Source organism: Pan troglodytes, chromosome 20 (genome assembly GCF_028858775.2).
Source record: "Pan troglodytes isolate AG18354 chromosome 20, NHGRI_mPanTro3-v2.0_pri, whole genome shotgun sequence".
NCBI classification, from domain to species: domain Eukaryota; kingdom Metazoa; phylum Chordata; class Mammalia; order Primates; family Hominidae; genus Pan; species Pan troglodytes.
Genome location: NC_072418.2, coordinates 17345177 through 17367800, shown reverse-complemented (window position 1 = coordinate 17367800; position 22624 = coordinate 17345177). Strand labels below are relative to the sequence as shown.

The window sequence follows — 22624 nt, the reverse complement described above, 5'->3', positions numbered from 1 at the left end:
TATTTTGGCCCCAAAGGCACTTCCTAATCCTCAGACAATGTGATGTAACTTTCAGGGCATTTCCTCGTTAGGGTTTACCGACTCAATCATCCCAAAGGTGATCAACAATAGCTAGGCAGAAAAGGTACAGCAAATAAACGAAAAGCAGAACCATGAGTCTGATGGCGAAAGAGGGGAAGCAGTTTGCTTTTCTGATAGCAATTTCGTGAGTCAGCTGACCTAAGATACTCACTTCAATTCTCATGGGATTTCTTGAGCTAGGAAAGGTGGTTGGCTTACGGCACAGTAGAGAGCTTCCAGGGCTGGCTGGCGTGGGATACCTGTATCACAGAAATGCAGGGACCATTGCTTCTTCCAGGTATGTGTGACTGTAACAATGACTGAGGCTTAACCTATCCCCCAGTCAGGGACCACTTGGTTCAACAATTGGTTATTTTCTCCTCCTCTTTCTTCTGCTCTGAACACTCTCACCTTTTCCCTTTGGAGTGTGGTTTCCTTCCTGACCACCCTATTCAAAGTATGCTCTCGAATATCCCTAAAATGTTCCTATCCAATCTAGTAGCTTGGTTTTTTGTTTGTTTTGTTTGTTTGTTTTGTTTTGTTTTTTGAGACAGAATCTCACTCTGTCACCCAGGTTGGAGTGCAGTGGCGCAATCTTGGCTCACTGAAACCTCTGCCTCCTGGGTTCAAGTGATTCTCCTGCCTCAGCCTCCTGAGTAGCTGGGATTACAGGCACACATCACCACACCTGGCTAATTTTTGTATTTTTAGTAGAGATGGGGTTTCACCATGTTGCCCTGGCGGTCTCGAACTCCTGACCTCAGGTGATCCACCTGCCTCAGCCTGCCAAAGTGCTAGGATTACAGGCATGAGCCACCGCACCCAGTCTCTAATAGGTTGTTCATCTTCCTCTTGGCAAGTTTTGTTTTCTAATTGATGTCCTCTCCTTCTTGATAACTTCTGCAAACTAGCCCTGCCCTGACTTTTTTCCTTTTTCTCTTGCTATTCTTTCTTCTCCCTCCTTTATCATTTTCCTGTGACAAGAAAATAAATGATAATTTTATTATTAATTTTAGAGGTCATTATATTAAGTGAAATAACTCAAACACCAAAAGACAAATGCCTCATGTTCTTTTTTATCAGTGGGAGCTAAATAATGTGGACACATGGACATAGAGAGTGGAATGATAGACCATGAAGACTGGGAAGGCTGAGGGAGTAGAAGGAGAGTGGAAAATAAGAAGTTACCTAATGGTTACAATGTACATCATTTGGATGGTGGATACTCTAAAAGCCCTGACTTCACCACTATGAAATCTATGCGTGTAACAAAATTACACTTGTATCCCATAAATTTATACAAAGAAAATAATGATAACCAACATTTTTGAAAACTCACTATGCATCTTACATGTATTAATCTGTTGCAACATCAGTATGCTCATGGGGTATCCTCATCTTACAGATAAGAAAACTGGGGCACAGGTTATGTTATTTGTCCAACATCACACAGCTAGTAAATAAGAGAGCTGGGATTTGAACCCAAACCATCTGTCTCCAGATCTTTGCTATAATGCTCCTCCCACAGGATCCTTACTGGGATCTTCTGTTTTTCTACTCCCTCTCCCTAGAGGAATCTCCTAATTCCATGGCTTCAACCACCATCTCTGTACGGATGAAATCCCATCCATCTTTCCAGCTCCACATGAATTAACAATATTGATAGTCCCAATATCAATCAAAGCTTACATTTATTAAGCAGCTACTTTAGCCTGGCATTAGGCTTAAATTGCTTTACATTGTCACATAGCATCTCCCCACTACAGATAAGAAATTGCATCATAGAGAGGTTCTGTGAATTTCTCAAAGCCTCACAGCTATTCTGCTGCAGAGGCAGCTGATAGGCTGTAAATTCTATCAAAATAATACAGGCTACACTTAAATCCTAATGCCATGTCTCCCTCACCTTTGCAACCCCTAGCATAGCATCTTATATATAAGAGGTGTTTCAGTATATGTGGAATCAAATGTGAAAGAAGCCTGCCTTTTTGCAACTGGAGACAGAGTCCTCCACACTTCTGAGGTGGGTTATTAGTGAATGATGATTATCCAGGAACTTTTAGCCCATATCACTGGATGGTACAGCCAAGGGTGATGATATGAGCATTGGGTCAAGAATTAGGATTCCAGGGTTGGGCATGGAGGCTCATACCTATAATCCCAAAGCTTTGGAAGGCCAAGTCGGGAAGATTGCTTGAGCCAGGAGTTCAAGACCAGACTGAGCAACATAGTAAGACTCTGTCTCCACGAAACATTAAACAAAAAAAAAATTAGCCAGTCATGGTGGCACACACCTGCAGTCCCAGCTACCCTGGAGGCTGAGGTGGGAGGATCGCTTGAGCTCAGGAGTTCAAGGTTACAATGAGCTGTGATTGCATCACTGCACTCCAGCCTGAGCAACAGAGCTCAAATGATAATATAGGCAGCAAGCTAGAGCAATTAGGCAAAAAGAGAGAAAGAAAAAGCATCCAAATGGGAAAGGAGGAAGTCAGATGGTGACAGAGGCAGCCAGTATCAGTGGAGGACTTCCTGCCTGACATTGTGCTCTACACAGTCCCTCATTTAGGTCATCTCCAAAACCCCACAAAGTAGGTCATACTGCCACCCTATTTCACATAAGGAAGCTTAGAGAAGTTAAACAACTTACCCAAATTTGCCCAACTAGTGTGCCAGCCACTTAACCCCAGGGGACCTGTTTCCTCATCTACAAAATGAGTCAGTGGATGATTTCTAAAGTTTCTTAGAACTCTGGGATTCTGACACACCGATGACTCTTCAGAAACCCTAACTTAAGACCTTTGCCCAAATTAGTGAGTACAGGCTTGCTGGTTAGACTAAAGACTAGTCATAAGGAAACATGATGGTCCCCCAGACTGCCTGAGTTTTAGGAACAGGGTAACACTATTCAGCCATATGGTTTATCAGTTGGTCCTGTGAGCTAGTCATCATTTGGGCAGGTGTAAGGTTTGTGTGGCTGCTACAGATTCATGTATATACAAAAGAAGAAAGTGCCTCACGCATATAATGCCAACACTTTGGGAGGCCGCAGAGGGAGGATCACTTGAGGCCAACAGTTCAAGACCAGCTCGGTCAGCACAGCAAGACCCAATCTCTACCAAAAAAAATTTTTTTAATTAGCCACAAGTGGTATCTCATGCATGTAGCCCAGGAGTTCAAGGCTACAGTGAGCTTTGATTGCACCACTGCACTCCAACTGGGGCAACAGAAAAAGAACCTGCCTCAAAAAAATAAAAATTAAAATTAAAAATGTAGAAGGAAGGGGACTTTAAAGGAAACATCAGCCTGACATTAAGCCCAGCTGAGAATATTCAAAATGTTCTATGAATGCAATTGCATAAGTAACTGATCACAAACCAGACCTGGCATCTTCCTGGGGGAAGGGAGAATTACGGGAAGAAAAATAACAGTCCCCCCAGAGACATCCACATCCTAATCCCTGGAACCTGTTAATATGTTACCTTACATGGTAAAAGAAACTTTGCAGATGTTGATTAAGCTAAGAATCTTAATATGGGGGTAGTACCCTGAATTTTCCAGGGGGCCTAATATAATAATCACAAAAGTCCTCTTAAGAGGGAGGTGGAAGATCAGGAAGACGAGAAGATGCTGTGCTGCTGGATTTAAAGGAGGAAGGGTCCGTGAGCCAAGAAATGCAGGCAGCTTCTAGAAGCTGGAAAAGGCAAGGAGACAGATTCTCCCCTAGAGCTTCCAAAAGAAACCAGCCCTACTAACATTCTTGATTTTAGCCTATAGAGGCTGATTTAAGACTTCTGACTTCCAGACCTGTAAGAGAATAAATCAGTGTTGTTTTAAGCCACTACATTCATGGTAGTTTGTGATAGCAGCAATTGGAAACTCAAGAGAGAGATCCAGAAAGATTTAGATTGCTGCCATTACCGCTCTTGAAGAGTCACACAGTTAGCCCCCAGGGCCTCTTCTCCAAAATCCTACAATTGGTCTGCACTGCCCTAAATGACCAAGTCACATATCACTCTCTACGGGACTTTGAGGCTCCAGTCAGATCTGGTGAGTGGCATCTGCCGGGGGAAAAAAAGGACAAGTCACTGTCACAATAAACATGCCAACCTACAGTGTCTACAATCTGAACAGCACTTCCATGCATGTAGTACCCTGTGGGATTTCTGAAGGAGAGGCTATGTGGTGTAATGGGTTATCAGCTAGAACCCAGAACCCGTGTTTAACCTCAGCTCTGCCACTGACTAGCCCCAGTGAATGGAGCAAGTTACTTACCCTCTCTGTGCCTCCATTTCAGAGATGATGCTAATAGCACTTTCCTGCTAAAGTCGTTGCAAAGCTGAAGTGACAGAAAAAAAGCAGTCCATCTGTCCAGCAGCTTTAGGTCTTTGAAGAAGCAGGAACATGACTGATGACATCACCTGATGTTGGAAAGGCATGGGGAAGAGCAAAGGGCTCTTTACCAGCCACGATAGAGCCAGCCTGAGCAGACTATTTTCCAAAAAGGTGGAAATAATATCCCCCATCGAAAATGTGTTTCTAGAATCTTGCTGGTCTCTCATGAGGAAGAATTTGATTCTTCTCCACTTGAATCTGAATGAGCTTGTAACTTGCTTGTAACCAAGGGAATATGATGGAAGTAGAGCCAGGTGACTTTCAGGGATGAGTGTCAAGAGGAAATGCAGCCTCATCAGCTGGGACACTCATGCTTAGAGCTTAGATGTTCCATTAAAGCAGCTTGCTTCAGGTCTCCATGTTTGAAGGAAGCCCAAACAAGCCCAACACCCTGAGACAACAGGTGAAGGGACAATGCCCAGCTAGTTCTCAGCCGTTGCAGCCCCATCCACTAACTGACTATAATCATATGAGACCATCAAGCTAGAACCGCCCAGCTGAGCCCTTCCCAGATTCTTGACCCACAGAAACCAAGAGTGATAACAAAACAAACATTTTTTTTCTTAGATTCAAGATGTACATGTGCTTGTATGTTACATGGATATTACCTGCATAATGGAGACTGGGCTTCTGATGTACCCATCACCCAAATATTAAACATTGTACTCAATAGGTAATTTTTCAACCCTCACCACCCCACATCCTCCCCTTTTTTAGTGGCTTAAAACAACATTTTTGTTGAGTATGGAGATCTCTTAAAGAACTAAAAATAGAACTACTGTTGGACCCAGAAATCCCGCTACTGGGTATCTACCCAAAAAAATAATAATAATCATTGGGCTGGGCAGAGTGGCTCATGCCCGTAATCCCGGCACTTTGGGAGGCTGAGGTGGGTGGATCACTTGAGGTCAGGGGTTCAAGACCAGCCTAGCCAACATGGTGAAACCCGCCTCTCTACTAAAAGTACAAAAATTAGCCAGGTGTGGTAGTGAGTGCCTGTAATCCAAGCTACTTGGGAGGCTAAGGCAGGAGAATCAATTGAACCTGGGAGGTGGAGGTTGTGGTGAGCCAAGATCGCGCCACTGCACTCCTGCCTGAGTGACAGAAAGAGACTCTGTCTCAAAAAAAGAAAAAAATAATAATCATTATATCAAAGCGACATGTGCACTCATATGTCTATGGCAGCACTATTCACAATAGCCAGGTCATGGCTACTGCAAAGTCCCCAGAGTCTATTGTCTCCATCTTCATGTCCAGGTCTGCCCACTGTTTAGCTCCCACATATAAGTGAGAACATACAATATTTGATTTTCTGCTTCTGAGTGAGTTCACTTAGGATAATGTCCTCCAGCTCCATCCATGTTGCTGCTAAGGGCATGATTTCATTCTTTCTTATGGCTGCATAGTATTCCATGGTGCATATATGGCATATTTTCTTTATCTAGTCAACTGTTGGTGGACACTTAGGTTGGCTCCGTGACTTGCCTATTGTGAAGAATGCTGCTGTAAATGTATGAGTGCAGGTGTCTTTTTTATATAATGATTTCTTTTCCTTTGGGTAGATATCCAGTAGTGGGATTGCTGGGTCCAACGGTGGTCCTATTTTTAGTTATTTGAGAGATCTCCATACTCAACAAAAATGTAGCTTTAAGCCACTACATTTTTGTAATTTGTTACACGGTGATAGATAACTGATACACAGTCCTTGGGGCATTTCTTGGAATCATTCCTCAATTGTTTCATGTCTCTCCCTTCTGTTTCCCATCTATTCCAGGCCTCTGCTTTCTGCTGAGCCTCTATGGAGCTGTGACTCAGAAAACCAAAAGTGAGTGCTCAGAGCCAGAACAGAGAACGTGTGGACCAAGGGCTGGACCTGGAGCCACTCATGTTCTCCAGTGGGCTGGAGAAAAGTGCCTGTTCTGAGAGCAATATTTGGGAAGCCTTGCTCCTGTGTTTCATCATTTGTTTGCTTAATTTATCATTATATCAAATATGGATAGCCTTTTATTAATCTTTTTGTTTGATTTTTAATTTGTCTGTTTTTGCTAACCACAGTGAGTACAACGTGGAGATAGAACAGAAAATAAAACACACAAAGTCTCATGAAGCAGACATTCTAGTGGGGAGAAACAAAGGAATGGTAATCATTATCATTCTGATTATAAACAAGTCAACAAATAATGAACAAGGTCATTTCTGTTTAACGTTACCCCCTGGGACTCTCTCTCTCTAGATTCACAAGTACCTCTTGAATCTAAGAGAAAAAAAAATGTTTATCTGGTTATCACTCTTGGTTTCTGTGGGTTAAGAATCTGGGAAGGGCTCAGGTCTAGGGTGGAGCCTGAGAGTCTCTTTTTTTCTTCTTCTTCTTTTTTTGAGACAGAGTCTCACTCTGTCACCCAGGCTGGAGTGCAGTGGCGCCATCTCGGCTCACTGCAACCTCCACCTCCTGGGTTCAAATGAATCTCATGCCTCAGCCTCCCGTGTAGCTGGGACTAAAGACACGCGCCACTCTGGGCTAATTTTTGCATTTTTTGTAGAGACTGGGTTTCACCATGACACCCAGGCTGGTCTCCAACTCCTGGCCTCAAACCGTCTGCCCACCTCAACCTCCCAAATTGCTGGGATTACAGGCATGAGCCACCATGCCCAGCCTGGAGTGAGTGTTTAGTGGGTACAGAGTTTCAGTTTTACAAGATGAAAACAGTTATGGAGATGGTTCCACAACATTATGAATGTATTAAATTCCACCGAACTGTACACCTAGTAATGGCTAAGATGGTAAATTTCTTTTATTTTTTTTATTATACTTTAAGTTCTAGGGTACATGTGCACAACGTGCAGGTTTGTTACATAGGTATACATGTGCCATATTGGTTTGCTGCACCCATCGACTCGACATTTACATTAGGTATTTCTCCTAATGCTATCCCTCCCCATGCTCCCCACTCCCTGGACAGGCCCCAGTGTGTATGTTCCCCGCCCTGTGTCCAAATGTTCTCGTTGTTCAACTCCCAACTATGAGTCAGAACATGCGGTGTTTGGTTTTCTGTCCTTCTGATAGTTTGCTGAGAATGATGGTTTCCAGCTTCATCTGTGTCCCTGCAAAGGACATGAACTCATCATTTTTTATGGCTGCATAGTATTCCCTGGTGTATACATGCCACATTTTCTTAATCCAGTCTATCACTGATGGACATTTGGGTTGTTTCCAAGTCTTTGCTATTGTGAATAGTGCTGCACTAAGATGGTAAATTTCATATTATGTGCATGTTACCAAATTAAAAAAAAAAAAACAGAAAAGAAGACATTCATGGAAAAGAAGACATTCATGAGCAAGGTAGATTTTACTGGCCCATTCACAGGAAGGATGGAAGGGTATTTGCATTACAGGGCATGCCACATTTCACTCCAAAAAATTTCCGTCTGCTCCAAGTCTCACTTCATAGCCACCAGCAGCCACATTTCCTCTCTGCCGAGCCTCCCCCAGACAACAGCAAGCCCCATTCCCAGAGTTCTGGAGGCCATAAGCAGCCTGACTGAGGTCGCCATGTTGGAAGGAAGCCCAAACTAGCCCACACCCTGACACTACATGAAGGGACAACCTGCGCCCACCCTACTCCAGTACGACCTCATCTTAACTTGATTACATCTGTACAGACCCTGTTTCCAAATGAAGTCATATCCTGAGGTTCTGGGTGGACATGAATTTTAGGAGGACACTATTTAAACCAGTATACTCAGTATCGTAAGGTATTAAGTCCTGGAAAAGATTAAGAGTAGACTTTCAGAGCTCACTTTGAACTAAGCAGAACCTGAACAGGAAGGGAAGAGATAGGAAAGAAATGAGTGGCAGAGGGTACCACCTCTCCCTGTCCCCCCAGGAGAATTGTGCATACTTAGTGGGTGACTATTTTGCTCCACTGAGTACAATACCACCTCTTCTATATACAAATGGCCAACAGGCCAGGCACGGTGGCTCACGCCTGTAATCCCAGCACTCTGGGAGGCCGAGGCAGGTGGATCACTTGAAGTCAGGAGCTCGAGACCAGCCTGGCCAACATGGTGAAACCCCGTCTCTACCAAAAATACAAAAATTAGCCAGGTGTGATGGTGTGCATCTGTAACCCTAGCTACTCGGGAGGCTGAGACAGGAGAATCACTTGAACCCAGGAGGTGGAGGCTGCAGTGAGCTGAGATCACACCTCTGCACTCCAGCCTGGGCGACAGAGCGAGACTCTGTCTTTAAAAAAAAAAAAAATAGGCCAAGAAACATGAAAAAATGCTCAGCATCACTAATTATAAGGGAAATGCAAATCGAAATCACAATGCAATACCGCCTTACTCCTGCAAGAATGGCCATAATAAAAAAATAATAGATGTTGGCTTTGATGTAGTGAAAAGGGAACACTTTACACTATTGGTGGGAATTAAAACTAGTACAACCACTGTGGAAAACATTGTGGAGATTCCTTAAAGAACTAAAAGTAGCTCTACCATTTGATCCGGGAATCCCACTACTGGGTATCTATCCAGAGGAAAAGAAGCATTATACAAAAAACATACTTGCACAAGCATGTTTATAGCAGTACAAATCACAATTGCAAAAATATGGAACCAGTTCAAATGCCACACGTGGATAAAGAAAACACTATATATATGTATATATGTATGTATACATATATATACACATATATGTGTATATGCCATATATATGTGTATAAATATATAATTTATATCTTATATAATTATATATTATGTTGTATATTATATTATAATATACAAATTTTGTAACATATTATTTTATTTTTATCCAAAAATAAAATTCCAAAGGCTAGGCATGGTGGCTAACACCTGTAATCCCAGTGCTTTGGGAGGCCAGGGCAGGCGGATCACTTGAGCCCAGGAGTTAGAGAACAGCCTAGGCAACATAGCAAGACCCCCATCCCTACAAAAATTTTTTTTAATTAGCTGGGCATTTTGGCACATGCCTGTAATCTCAACTACTCAGAAGGCTGAGGTAGGAGGATTGCTTGAGCCCAGGAGGTTGAGGCTGCAGTGAGCTATGATCTGCCACTGCATGCCAGCCTGGACAATAGAGCGAGACCTTATCTCTTAAAAAATAAAGTAAAATAAAACAAAATCCAAAATGCATTAAGACTTGCGTGCATGGTCAATTGCACCCTTGTTTCAGTAGCATATTTGGGACTGTCCATCCCTAGGATGGAATACTGCAATGCCTTTTAAAATAATGAGGTTGCGGCTGGGCGCAGTGGCTCACGCCTGTAATCCCAGCACTTTGAGAGGCCGAGGCAGGCGGATCACGAGGTCAGGAGATCAAGACCAACCTGGCTAACACCGTGAAACCCCCGCCTCTACTAAAAATACAAAAATTAGCCGGGCGTGGTGGCGGGCGCCTCTAGTCCCAGCTACTCAGGAGGCTGAGGCAGGAGAATGGCATGAACCCAGGAGGCGGAGCTTGCAGTGAGCCGATATCACACCACTGCACTCCAGCCTGGGCAACAGAGCGAGACTCTGTCTCAAAAAAAAAAAAAAAAAATGAGATTGCTCCACATGTGAAGCTGTGGAAAAAATTCTCAGGCAAAATTTTACATGAAAACCAAAGAACAGAGCGGTATGTGTAATATGTTCCTATAACGTAAAGAAAAATGATGCACATATGTGTGTATATGGATTGGTATTTTTCTGAAAAGTATACAATAAGCAGTAGACAGCTCAGAATCTGGGGTAATAAGAGACTTATTGTTGGATTTTTTTTCAATTCTGTGAATTTATCATTTTCATAAGTAATGAAGCCTAAAGAAAAAATACCTTAACACATACCACGATCAGAATCTCCCTCCCATGGTACCATACAAATTCAAATTTTTTTGTCCTTTTGTTTTAGAGACAGAGCCTCACTCTGTCACCCAGGCTGCCGTGTAATGACATGACCACGACTCATTGCAGCCTCAAACTCCTGGGCTGAAGCAATCCTCCCGCTTCAGCCTCCAGAGTAGCTGGGACTACAGGCACATGCCACCATGCCTGGCTAATTTTTTAATTATTTTTTATAGCAATAGTGTCTTGCTATGTTACCCAGGCTGCTCTCCAACTCCTAGCCTCAAGGAATCCTCCTACCTGGGCCTCCCAAAGCACTGGAATTACAGATGTCAACAGGCGTGCTCACCATGCCTCTCACAGTGGTGAGATCACAATGGCGCGATCTCGGCTCACTGCAACCTCCGCCTCCCGGATTCAAGCCATTCTCCTGCCTCAGCCCCCTGAGTAGCTGGGATTACAGGCATGCGCCACTATGCCTGGCTAATTTTGTATTTTTAGTAGAGACGGGGTTTCACCATGTTGGTCAGGCTGGTCTCGAACTCCTGACCTCAGGTGATCCACCCGCCTCAGCCTCCCAAAGTGCTGGAATTACAGGCACCTGCCACCACACCCGGCTAATTTTTGTATTTTTTAGTAGAGACAGGGTTTCACCATGTGAAAATCCTCACCAGGCGGAGTGAGCCACCACGCCTGGCCACTCTAATTTTTCAACGTGCTTAGATCTCACAAGCGGAAAAGGCACAGGCCTCCTCAGCCTTGAGAGGCCCTGCCCAGAGGCGAGGCCTCATTATTATTATTATTTACATATATAATATGTCAGGGGAGTGGGGGGCTGGGGGAGGGATAGCATTAGGAGAAATACCTAATGTAAATGGGTGCAGCAAACCAACGTGGCACATGTATACCTATGTAACAAATATATATATTTGTTTTGAAATGGAATCTCCCTCTGTCACCCAGGCTGGAGTGCAGTGGCACGATCTCGGCTCACTGCAATCTCTGCCTCACAGGTTCAAACAATTCTCCTGCCTCAGCCTCCTGAGTAGCTAGGATTATAGGCATGCGCCACCACGCCTGGCTATTTTTGGTATTTTTAGTAGAAATGGGGTTTCAGTATGTTGGCCAGGCTGCTCTTGAACTCCTGACCTCAGGTGATCAAGAGGCAGGGCCTAATTATAACAGGAGAGTTTGTGACCCCAGTCCATTTAACCTGCCTCTCTTCTCCCTGCAGCTTCCTGTGCTAAGTGCCCCCCAAATGCCTCCTGTGTCAATAACACTCACTGCACCTGCGACCATGGATATACTTCTGGATCTGGGCAGAAACTATTCACATTCCCCTTGGAGACATGTAACGGTAAAGAAGTATTATTATTTTTTATTATTATTATTTTATTATCATTATTATTAGAGACAGGGTCTTGCTCTGTTGCCCAGGCTGGACTGCTGTGGCATGATCAAAGCTCACCGCAAGCTGGACACAGTTGCTCAAGCCTGTAATCCCAGCACTTGGGGAGGCCTAGGTGGGCAGATCACTTGAGGTCAGGAGTTCGAAACCAGTCTGGCCAACATGACAAAACCCCATCTCTACTAAAAATACAAAAATTTGCCGGGCATGGTGTGGGGCGCTTATAATCTCAGCTACTCAAGAGGCTGAGGCATGAGAATAGCTTGAACCTGGGAGGCAGAGGTTGCAGTGAGCCGAGATTGCACCACTGCACTCCAGCCTGGGCGACAGATCGAGACTCTGATCAAGATAAATAAAAACACTCACTGCAGCCTCCAACTCCTGGGATCAAGCCTCTCAAGTAGCTGCAACTACAGGCGTGCCACCATGCCCAGCTAATTTTTTTTTTTTTTTTTTTTTTTTTTTGTAGAGATGGGTTATTACTATATTGTCCAGGCTGGTCTCAAACTCCTGAGCTCAAGCAATCCTCCTGCCTCGGCCTCCCAAAGTGCTGGGATTACAGGCGTGAACCCTGCACCTGGCCAGGGATAATTTGCAAGTTATCCAGAAGCAGGAGCAAAAGGGAGACAAAATGGGGGCTGTTTTGGAAACTTGGCCGTTCATTTAAGATAGTTTCTTGTTTCAGCCAGGCATGGTGCCTCACGCCTGTAATCCCAGTTCTTTGGGAAGCCAAGGCAGGTGGATCACCTGAGGTCAGGAGTTTGAGACCAGCCTGGCCAACGTAGTGAAACCCCGTGTCTACTAAAAATACAAAAATCAGCCGGGCGTGGTGGTGCATGCCTGTAATCCCAGTTACTCGGGAGGCTGAGGCAGGAGAATCGCTTGAACTCAGGAGGCAGAAGTTGCAGTGAGCCCAGATCCTGCCATTGCACTCCAGCATGGATGACAGAGCGAGACTCCGTCTCAAAAAGAAAAGATAGTTTCTTGTTTCATTTCGCGACTGCCCTCTCAGTGTTTCCTGGGATCCCCTCCCAAATAAAGTACTTATACTTATATTCTCGTCTCATTGTCTGCTTCCTGGAGAACCCCACCAAAGTCAATGAAGAAAGCGAAAAACCAAGATAACCATTATCTAAACTGATTTGTCTCAGAAAGCCAGGACAGACCATGGGGGAAAGAGCACAACTCCTGACACATAGTAGATGCTCAATAAATCTTTGCTGAATGAATGATCCAATTGCTTCTTTGTGTTCCAGACATTAATGAATGTATACCACCCTATAGTGTATATTGTGGATTTAACGCTGTGTGTCACAATGTCGAAGGAAGTTTCTACTGTCAATGTGTCCCAGGATATAGACTGCATTCTGGGAATGAACAATTCAGTAATTCCAATGAGAACACCTGTCAGGGTAAGAACATTTTTGTCCTCCTGCCTTCCTTCCTCTGTTGTTGTTTTTTTGTTTGTTTGTTTTGTTTTGTTTTGTTTTGTTTTGAGACAGAGTCTCGCTCTGTAGCCCAGGCTGGAGTGCAGTGGCTGAAACCTCCGCCTCCCGGACTCAAGCGATTCTCCTGTCTCAGCCTCCCAAGTAGCTGAGATTACAGACATGCACCACGACGCCCAGCTAATTTTTCTTGATCCACGTGCCTCATCCTCCCAAAGTGCTGGGACTTTTTACAGGCGGCAGTCCTTCCTCATTTTTCATTGAATCTAACATCAGAAAAGACGTATTTGTTGTGGGACCAGGATGTGGTTTTTATTTTCTGCAGGGAACTATAAGGAAAGAAGGAAGTTCAAGTTGAGGGAAATAAGGGGGTGAGAAATGGAACTGTAGTTTGGAGATGGAGGATGTGACAAGGTGGTGACTGAGACCACATTCTTTGAATTGCAAGGAAGAGAAACTCAGGCTAACAGGCCAAAAAATGGGTTTATGAAAACGATGCGTAGCCATGCCCTGCAAGGACAGGAATGCAGCTGGGCTTCTGGAATTAACTAAAACTGGGAACTCGACACCCCCAGGGTGCATCTCCTAGTCCCTGTCTCTAAGCATCTTTGGATCTGCTCCTTCCTTCTCTTTCACTGCAGGCTGGCTTTCTCTGCTTCCTAGACCACAGGACAGAAAATATGACCACCGGCTGGGAGGGGTGGCTCACACCTGTAATCCCAATACTTTGGGAGGCCAAGGCGGGCAGATCACTCGAGACCGGGAGTTCAAGACCAGCATGGCCAACATGGCAAAACCCCATTTCTACTAAAAATACAAAAATTAGCTGGGTGTGGTGGCGGGTGCCTGTAATCCCAGCTACTCAGGAGGGTGAAGCACAAGAATTGCTTGATCCTGGGAAGCAGAGGTGGCAGTGAGACAAGATCACGCCACTGCACCCCAGCCTGGGTGACAGAGTGAAACTCTGTCTCGGAAAAAAAAAAAAAAAAAAAAGGAAATATGACCACCAACCCGCTCCAGATCTTATCATTTTTTTTGCCCCAACCAACCAAAGAGAGATCAGTTGACTCTCTCTCTGAGACCCCATTGCAAATTCTTTGGGAATGAATACATTGGCCCAGTTTGAGCCCCATGTGCACCCGTGGATCCGTGTCCAGGGAGAGATACTGTGTCATGTAAACATGACCACTCGCATGGAAAACATGGATGGGAAAGTCTATATGAGAAAAGAGATGAGACTTGGTAGACCACGCATGAGGTATTGACTACTGTAGGGATAATAAGAGAGAAACTTTCTTTTTTTTTTTTTCAGAGATGGGCTCTCACTCTGTCACCCAGGCTGGAGTGCAGTGGCACAATCATTGCACACTGCAGCCTTGAACTTCCAGGCTCAATCCTCCCACCTCAGCCTCCTGAGTGGCTGAGATTATAGGTATGAGCCACCATACCTGGCTAATTTATTCGTTTTTTGTAGAGATGGGGTTCTCACTATGTCGCCCAGGCTGATCTCAAACTCCTGGTCTCAAGCGATCCTCCTGCCTTGGCCTCCCAAAGTGCTGGGATTATAGGCATAAGCCACAGCACTCAGCCGTAAATCTGTCTTTTACTAAGCAATGCGCACCTCTATTGACAGTGTAGAAGCAGACTGTGATTCTACCTGGGTTCTGATGTTAATCTCTTAAACTTGTCTTATTTTACAAAAAAGGAAAATGCCTTTGGTTGTTTTCCTAATGTTAAGAACTCTGCACCGTCCTTTTATAAAGACTGAGCCCATTTGGGGTTCGTTATTACCAAGGCTGGCAGCTCTAAGCAACAGACACCCCCACCCAATGATAAAGGGTGCAGCTTTGGTTCAAAAGGGCAGTTTTCTACAATAAATACGGTTTCCTATAACAAACATATTCTAGACTCAGGGTTGTAAGTCAAAGTTCTTGAACTCTTAAGATAAAATGTTCAGTATTAAAACAAAGCTGTTTGTGCTTTTAAGCAAATAGACTGAGCTGAAAACCAAAATTTAGAATAAGTACAGATTTAACCTCAGCATGATGATAAAAGATATGTAAACATTTGCTAGACTTTCCTTGTCTTTTTTTTTTTTTTTTTTTTTTTTTTTCCAGAGACAGAGTCTCGCTCTGTCTCCCAGGCTGGAGTGCAGTGGTGTCATTTCGGCTCACTGCAACCTTTGCCTCCTAGGTTCAAGAGATTCTCCTGCCTCAGCCTCCCGAGTAGCTGGGATTACAGGCACCCGCCAACATGCCCAGCTAATTTTTGTATTTTTAGTAGAGACAGGGTTTTGCCATGTTGGCCAGGCTGGTCTCGAATGCCTAGGCTCATGTGATCCTCCTGCCTCAGCCTCCCAAGCAGCTGGGACTACAGGTGCACCCTTCCTCAAATTTCTAAAGCAGAGATGTCCTCACTAAGCACAGAAACCAACACAAAAGTCTTCATTAACAGCTGATGACCAGACATTGATGCTTCTGTTTCGGTTATCGTTCCCAGCCAGGCTGACTTTAAACACAAGAGGCTTCTAATTTTCTGTTTTCTCGGACATTTCAGTTCTAATTTCCAATCAAGATGGAATAAAAGAATTTGGAGGCCAGGCTCGGTGGCTCACGCCTGTAATCCTTGCATTTTAGGACGCCAAGGCGGGTGGATTGCCTGAGGTCAGGAATTTGAGATCAGCCTGGCCAACATGGCGAAACCCCATCTCTACAAAAAATACAAAAAAAAAAAAAATTTAGCCAGGTCTGGTGGTACACACCTGCAGTCCCAGCTACTTGGGGGACTGAGGTGGAGGATTGCTTGAGCCCAGGACATTGAGATTGCAGTGAGCCAAGACTGTGCCACTGCACTCCAGCCTGGGCAGCAGAATGAGACCCTGTCTAAAAAAAAAAGGGGAAAAAAAAAAAAGCCAGGTGCGATGGGTCATGCCTGTAATCCCAGCCCTTCGGGAGGCCGAGGCAGGCGAATCATGAGGTCAAGAGTTTGAGACCAGCCTGGCCAACGTGGTGAAACCCCATCTCTACTAAAAATACAAAAATTAGCCATGCCTGGAGGTGTTTGCCTATAATCCCAGCTACTCAGGAGGCTGAGGCAGGAGAATCACTTGAACCCAGGAGGTGAAGGTTGCAGTGAGCCGAGGTTGCACCATTGCACTCCAGCCTGGGCAACAGAGTGAGACTCTGTCTCAAAATAAAAGTAAAAAATAAAAAATTTTTTAAATAAAATTTAAAAATTTTTAAAAATCAACAAACAACAGATAAAGACTATGAGTTCAGGCTTTCACCTTCTAGGTGCAAAGTTGCCCATCCCATTACTTACCCCACCTGCCCACCCCTCTGCCTAGTCACTCTCAGTTCCAATAGTAACTCCATCATGATGTCTTTTGCAGACACCACCTCCTCAAAGACAACCCAGGGCAGGAAAGAGGTGAGTGGAGGCTGATCCCCAGACCCTACCCAGGTAACAAACATCAGTAACAAATATTTACAAAGCCCAAAGTGAGCAAATGGGGATTGATTTAGGACAAAATATATATTATATATAAATATATAATGTATTATTTAGGACAAAGAATATGTTATATATAAATACATAATATATTATTACCATATAATATCATATTACTACACAATAGTACATATTTATATATTATATACAATTATATATTATGTATAATTGTGGTATGTATACATAAATCTATAGATAGATAAATACAGCTATACCATTAGGTATACCACTATATATGTATCATTATCCAGCTCACTATAGATATATCTCTATATATACAGTTGAACAACACACATTTGAACTGCGGGGATCCACTTACACGAGGACATTTTTCAACCAAATGTGAATCAAAACTACAGTATTGCCGGGCTTGGCATGGTGGCTCACGCCTGTAATCCCAGCACTTTGGGAGGCCGAGGTAGGCATGTTACTTGAGGTCAGGAGTTCGAGACCAGCCTGGCCAACATGGTGAAACCTCATCTCTACTAAAAATACAAAAATTAGCCAGGTATGATGGCACATGCCTGCAATCCCAGCAACCCCAGAGGCTGAGGCAGGAGAATCACTTGAATCCAGGAGGCAGAGGTTGTGGTGAGTGGAGATGTTGCCACTGCACTCCAGCCTGGGTGACAGAGCAAGACTCCGTCTCAAAAAAAAAAAAAAAAAAAAAAAAAAAAAAATATATATATATATATATATATATATATATATAGGCAGGATGCAAAACTCGCAAAGAGGAAGCACTGACTTTTCATGAGTGAGTTCCATGGGTCTTGAGTATGCATGGATTGGATTTGAGCATATATGGACGATCCTGGAACCAATGCCATGCGTATACCAAGAGGGCTCTGTATCTGTATCTACTTATAGATATAGGTATAGATAGACACACACAGTGTGCGTGTACGTACGTACATATGACAGTGTGTGAGTGTGTGTGTGTGAGCGTGTGTGTGTTGCCATCTAAAGACAGGAATCTATCCCAGACCAAGAAAGACAGGCCAAGAGAGAGTACATTAAGGCCTGCTGCACTGCTGCAAAAGACATCCAAGTATCCAATGGTATCCATTATTGTCTCCAGCCAACTGACGGCATTTATATAAATATGTGATTACATCATGTAATCAATCCCTAGACTGTGAGCTTTTTGAGGAAGGGAATAAGACCAACCCCAAATTAGGAGTTCAAGGAATGATCACTGAAGTAATGAACAAATAAAGAATCAAGTAATCAGGCCGGGCATGGCGGCTAACGCCTGTAATCCCAGCACTTTGGGAGGTGGGTGGATCACCTGAGGTCAGAAGTTCAAGACCAGCCTGGCCAACATGATGAAACCCCCATGTCTACAAAAAACACAAAAATTAGCCGGGCATGGGGGCGCATGCCTGTAATCCCAGCTACTCAGGGGGCTGAAGCAGGAGAATCACTTGAACCCAGGAGGCAGAGGTTGCAGTGAGCTGAGATCACGCCACTGCACTCCAGCCTGGGCAACAGAGTAAGACTCCATCTCAAAAATAAATAAATAAATACATAATGATATAGGAGTTAAGAAGAAATTACTTAGGCAGATGTTGAGGGTACGGAAGTCCTCAGTGAGGTTTTCCTTTTAATGAAGAGCAGCCCCAGATTTTCTTTTCTAACAAAGAGCAGCCTGTAAAATCGAGCTGCGGACATAGACAAGCAAGCTGGAAGCTTATGGGTCAATGCCAGCAGCTGTGCCAATAAGAAAAGGCTGCCTGGGACTAGATATGATCAAAATGGCAGCTCCATCTTCCCTTCTCTTTGCCAGTCACGTGTACAGTAAGGAGCAGACAAGATGGTACTGGCCAAGTGGGTAGGGCAACCAGCCTTCCCCGAGCAGTAAGTAAATGTCGCACCTGGCCCAACCAATCTGTGGGCCCTACATAATTCAGACACCGCCTCCTCAGCCTGACTATAAAATCTAGTGCCTGAATATAAAATCTAGTCGGTGAGCAGGATTTTGCTTTCTTTCGGGTATCCCTCTCTCTCGCAAGGGAGAGAGCTGTTCTACTTTCTTTTTTTTTTTTTTTTTTTGAGATGGAGTCTCGCTCTGTCGCCCAGGCTGGAGTGCAGTGATGCGATCTCGGCTCACTACAACATCTGCCTCCTCTGCCTTCCAGGTTCAAGCGATTCTCCTGCCTCAGCATCCCAACTAGCTGGGATTACAGGCACGCGCCACCATGCCCGGCTAATTTTGTATTTTCAGTAGAGATGGGGTTTCACCATGTTGGTCAGACTGGTCTTGAACTCCTGACCTCAGATGATCCACCCCCCTCGGCCTTCCAAAGTTCTGGGATTACAGGCATGAGCCACCGCGCCCTGCCCTCTTTTCTTTTTCTTTTGCCTATTAAACCTCCACTCCTAAACTCACTCCTCGTGTGTGTCCATGTCCTTCATCTTGGCGCAAGATGACAAACTCTGGGCATTTACCCCAGACAGTGACGCTGCTTCAATAGTGGCAACCACTCCCTTGTTGCGACAGTGACAACCGAAAATGTCTCCAGCCATCGCCACATGTGCCCTGTGGAGGGAGTAGCAGAATCGCCCCCCAGTTGAGAACCACTGGTCTATTTCTAACAAACTTATCACTACCTTGTTGGCAAAAAACGTTAATAATAACTAACCCAATCAGGCACGGTAGCTCACTCCTATAATCCCATCACTTTGGAAGGCCAAGGCAGGAGAATCGTTTGAGCCCAGGAGTTCCAGACCAGCCTGGGCAACGTAGCAAGACCCTGTCTATACAAAAAAAAAAAAATTAAAAAGTTAAGCAAGCATGGCGGTGTGCACCTGTAATCCCAGCTACTCAGGAGACTGAAGCATGAGAATCACTTGAACCCAGGAGCTGGAGGCTGCAGTGAGCCAAGATCCCACCACTGCACTCTAGCCTGGGCGACAGAGCAATAGTCTGTCTCAAAAATAATAATAGTGACTCACCCTTACATAGCTTTTACCAGATACAGACAGTGTCCTAAAAGAAGAGCGTCTGTTAACTCATTTAATCCTCCAGAAAAACCCTTTGAGTTCCTCTTCCTGTCGTGGGGCACAGAGTGATTGAGTGACTTGCCCGAGGTCACAAACCTGGGACATGATGAAGTGCCAGGATTTGAACATGGTTCCTCCAGCTCCAGAGCCTGCTTTCTCATGCTTTCTACTGTTCTTTTGGATATGGGACTTACCAGATAACATTTTTAAAAAATGAAAATTCTTTATGTCTTCAAAGCTGCAAAAGATTGTGGACAAATTTGAGTCACTTCTCACCAATCAGACTTTATGGAGAACAGAAGGGAAACAAGAAATCTCATCCACAGCTACCATTATTCTCCGGGATGTGGAATCGAAAGTTCTAGAAACTGCCTTGAAAGCTCCAGAACAAAAAGTCCTGAAAATCCAAAATGATAGTGTAGGTAAGACAATAATGAGGCCTGATACACCCTGGGGACTGGTTAGCAGCTGGGATCTGGGTTAGGCAATTAGAAAAAAAAAAATTGAATACACCACATGAGTCCCTTTATATAAATTACAAAAATTTATATAAATTCTAGAAAACGCAAACTTATCTAGAGTGACAGGGAGGGGCAGGAGGGAGGGGTGGCAGAGGCATGAGAAAATCTGGGGAAACTATTAGGGGTGATGGAAATCTTCCTGCCTTGATTGTGGTGTTGATTTCAGAGGTGTGTGCACCCAACAAAACTCACCAGATTGTACACTTTAATATGTGCAGTTGGTTAGACATTATACCTCAATAAAGTTGCTTATTCAGAAGATTGCCAATAGTTTCCAATCCCAGGTCTGGAATTTTCACTTAAATGTAGTTTGAGGACCAGGCATGATGGCTCATGACTGTATTCCCAGCACTTTGGGAGGCTGAGGTGGGAGGGTTAATTCAGCCCAGGAGCTCAAGACCGGCCTGGGCAACATAGCGAGACCCCCATCTCTTTAAAAAAATTTTAAAATTTGCCAGGTGCAGTGGCTTGTACCTGTGGTCTCAGCTATTTGGGAGGCTGAGGGAGCGGATGGCTTGAGTCCAGGAGTTTGAGGGTGCAGTGAACTATGATCATGCCATTGCCACTCCAACCTGGATGACAGAACAAGAACCTGTCTCATTAAAAAAAAAAAAAAAAAAAAACAGGTTTTGGGCTGGGCATGGTGGCTTACACCTATAATCCCAGCACTTTGGGAGGCCAAGGTGGGTGGATCACTTGAGGCCAGTAGTTTGAGACCAGCCTGGGCAACATGGTGAAACTTCATCTTTACTAAAAATACAGAAATTAGCCGGGTGTGGTAGCTCATGACTGTAATCCCAGCTACTCCGGAGGCTGAGGTGGGAGAATCACTTGAACCGGGGAGGCAGAGGTTGCAGTGAGCCGAGATCACATCACTGCACTCCAGCCTGGGTGACAGAGCAAGACTCCATCTTAAATTAAAAAAAAAAAAAAAACACACACACACACACAGCAGGTTTTGAAAAAGTCAGTGCCTATTCTTCTTGGAAAACTGGAATCTGGATACTTTGGTTCAAAATTAAACCATTTTCCAGATTGCAAGTAAATCTCATCTCTCCTGATTTTGCCGCGTCCTAACTGTTTGATCTGAGACCAGTGCCCTCACCTCATTGGGCTTCATTCTCCTGTCAATAAAATGAGGATAATATTAGCTGGACATGGTGGTGTGCAAATGAGGTCCCAGCTACTTAGGAGGCTGAGGTGGGAGGATCGCTTGAGCCCAGGAGTTCGAGGCTGCAGTGAGCTGAGATTGCACCACTGCACTCCAGCCTGGACAACAGAGTGAGAGCCTGTCTCAAAAAAAATTTTTAATAGAGATAATGAAAGTGCATGTAATGCACTTAGGACTAGGATACCTCAGAAGCTAAACGACTCAAACTTTTAAGAAAGAAGAAAAACTACAGTAGTAATTGCTATAATTACGATTATTCTATCTTTCCACTCTTTAATATTATGAAATACTACCAAAATAGTGTCATTCTTTTTTACAGGAAACACCTAGTTTAATTTAGAAAATATTAAATAATATAAAAACAAGTCAAATTGAGGTTTGATAAAAATAACACAGAGTAACAAGCGATAATGTAATGGATGATGAAATTAACATTGTGGGCAGGATGAGGTGGCACATCCTGTAATCCTAGCACTTTTGGAGGCTAAGGCAGGCGGATCACTTGAGGTCAGGAGTTCGAGATCAGCCTGGCCAACATGGTGAAACCCTGTTTCTACTAAAAAAATACAAAAACAATTAGCCAGGCGTGGTGGTGCATGCCTGTAATCCCAGCTACTTGTGAGGCTGAGGAAGGAGAATCGCTTGAACCCGGGGGACAGAGGTTGCAGTTAGCTGAGAGCATGCCACTGCACTCCAGCCTGGGCAAAAGAGCAAGACTCCATCTCAAAAATAATAATAATAACAATAAATTCACTTACACTGAGCTCGAGAATTTCTATTCATTAAAACGTACTAAATGAATGAAACAGTAGGCCAAAAACATTAATACATAATTAGAGTAAATACTTGTAAACTTTTCAAAAACTGAGAGTCAATATTAGACAAACCAGTAGTAGTTTCTAGGATGTCATTAGTGTCATTCTTTTTTTTTTTTTTTTTTTTTTGAGATGGAGTCTCACTCTATTGCCCAGGCTGGAATGCAGTGGCATGATCTAGGACTCTGCCTCCTGGGTTCAAGCAATTCTCCTGCCTCAGCCTTCCTAGTAGCTGGGATTACAGGTGCCTGCCACCATGCCCAGCTAATTTTTGTGTATTAGTAGAATGGGGTTTCACCATGTTGGCCAGGCTGGTCTTGAACTCCTGACCTCAAGCAATCAACTGGCCTCAGCCTCCCAAAGTGCTGGGAATTCAGGCATGAGCCACTGCACCCAGCCATAAAATAGTGTCATTCTTGATGTGCTGTTTTGTTGCTTGCTTCTTTTTTTTTTAA

At 44.1% G+C, this 22624-nt stretch overlaps 1 protein-coding gene across 1 annotated transcript in view; it reads left to right on the top strand.

The window, feature by feature from the left end:
- The first annotated feature begins 262 nt into the window (after positions 1–262).
- Positions 263–22624, top strand: part of ADGRE3 (adhesion G protein-coupled receptor E3) — a 54171-nt gene continuing 31809 nt past the window's right edge. Inside the window, exons 1-6 of the mRNA XM_016935324.2 lie at positions 263–358; positions 6227–6277; positions 11528–11650; positions 12958–13113; positions 16538–16575; positions 19901–20084. Coding sequence (XP_016790813.1) covers positions 334–358; positions 6227–6277; positions 11528–11650; positions 12958–13113; positions 16538–16575; positions 19901–20084 — 577 coding nt within the window. The 5' untranslated portion in view covers positions 263–333. The remainder of the gene's footprint in view (positions 359–6226; positions 6278–11527; positions 11651–12957; positions 13114–16537; positions 16576–19900; positions 20085–22624) is intronic.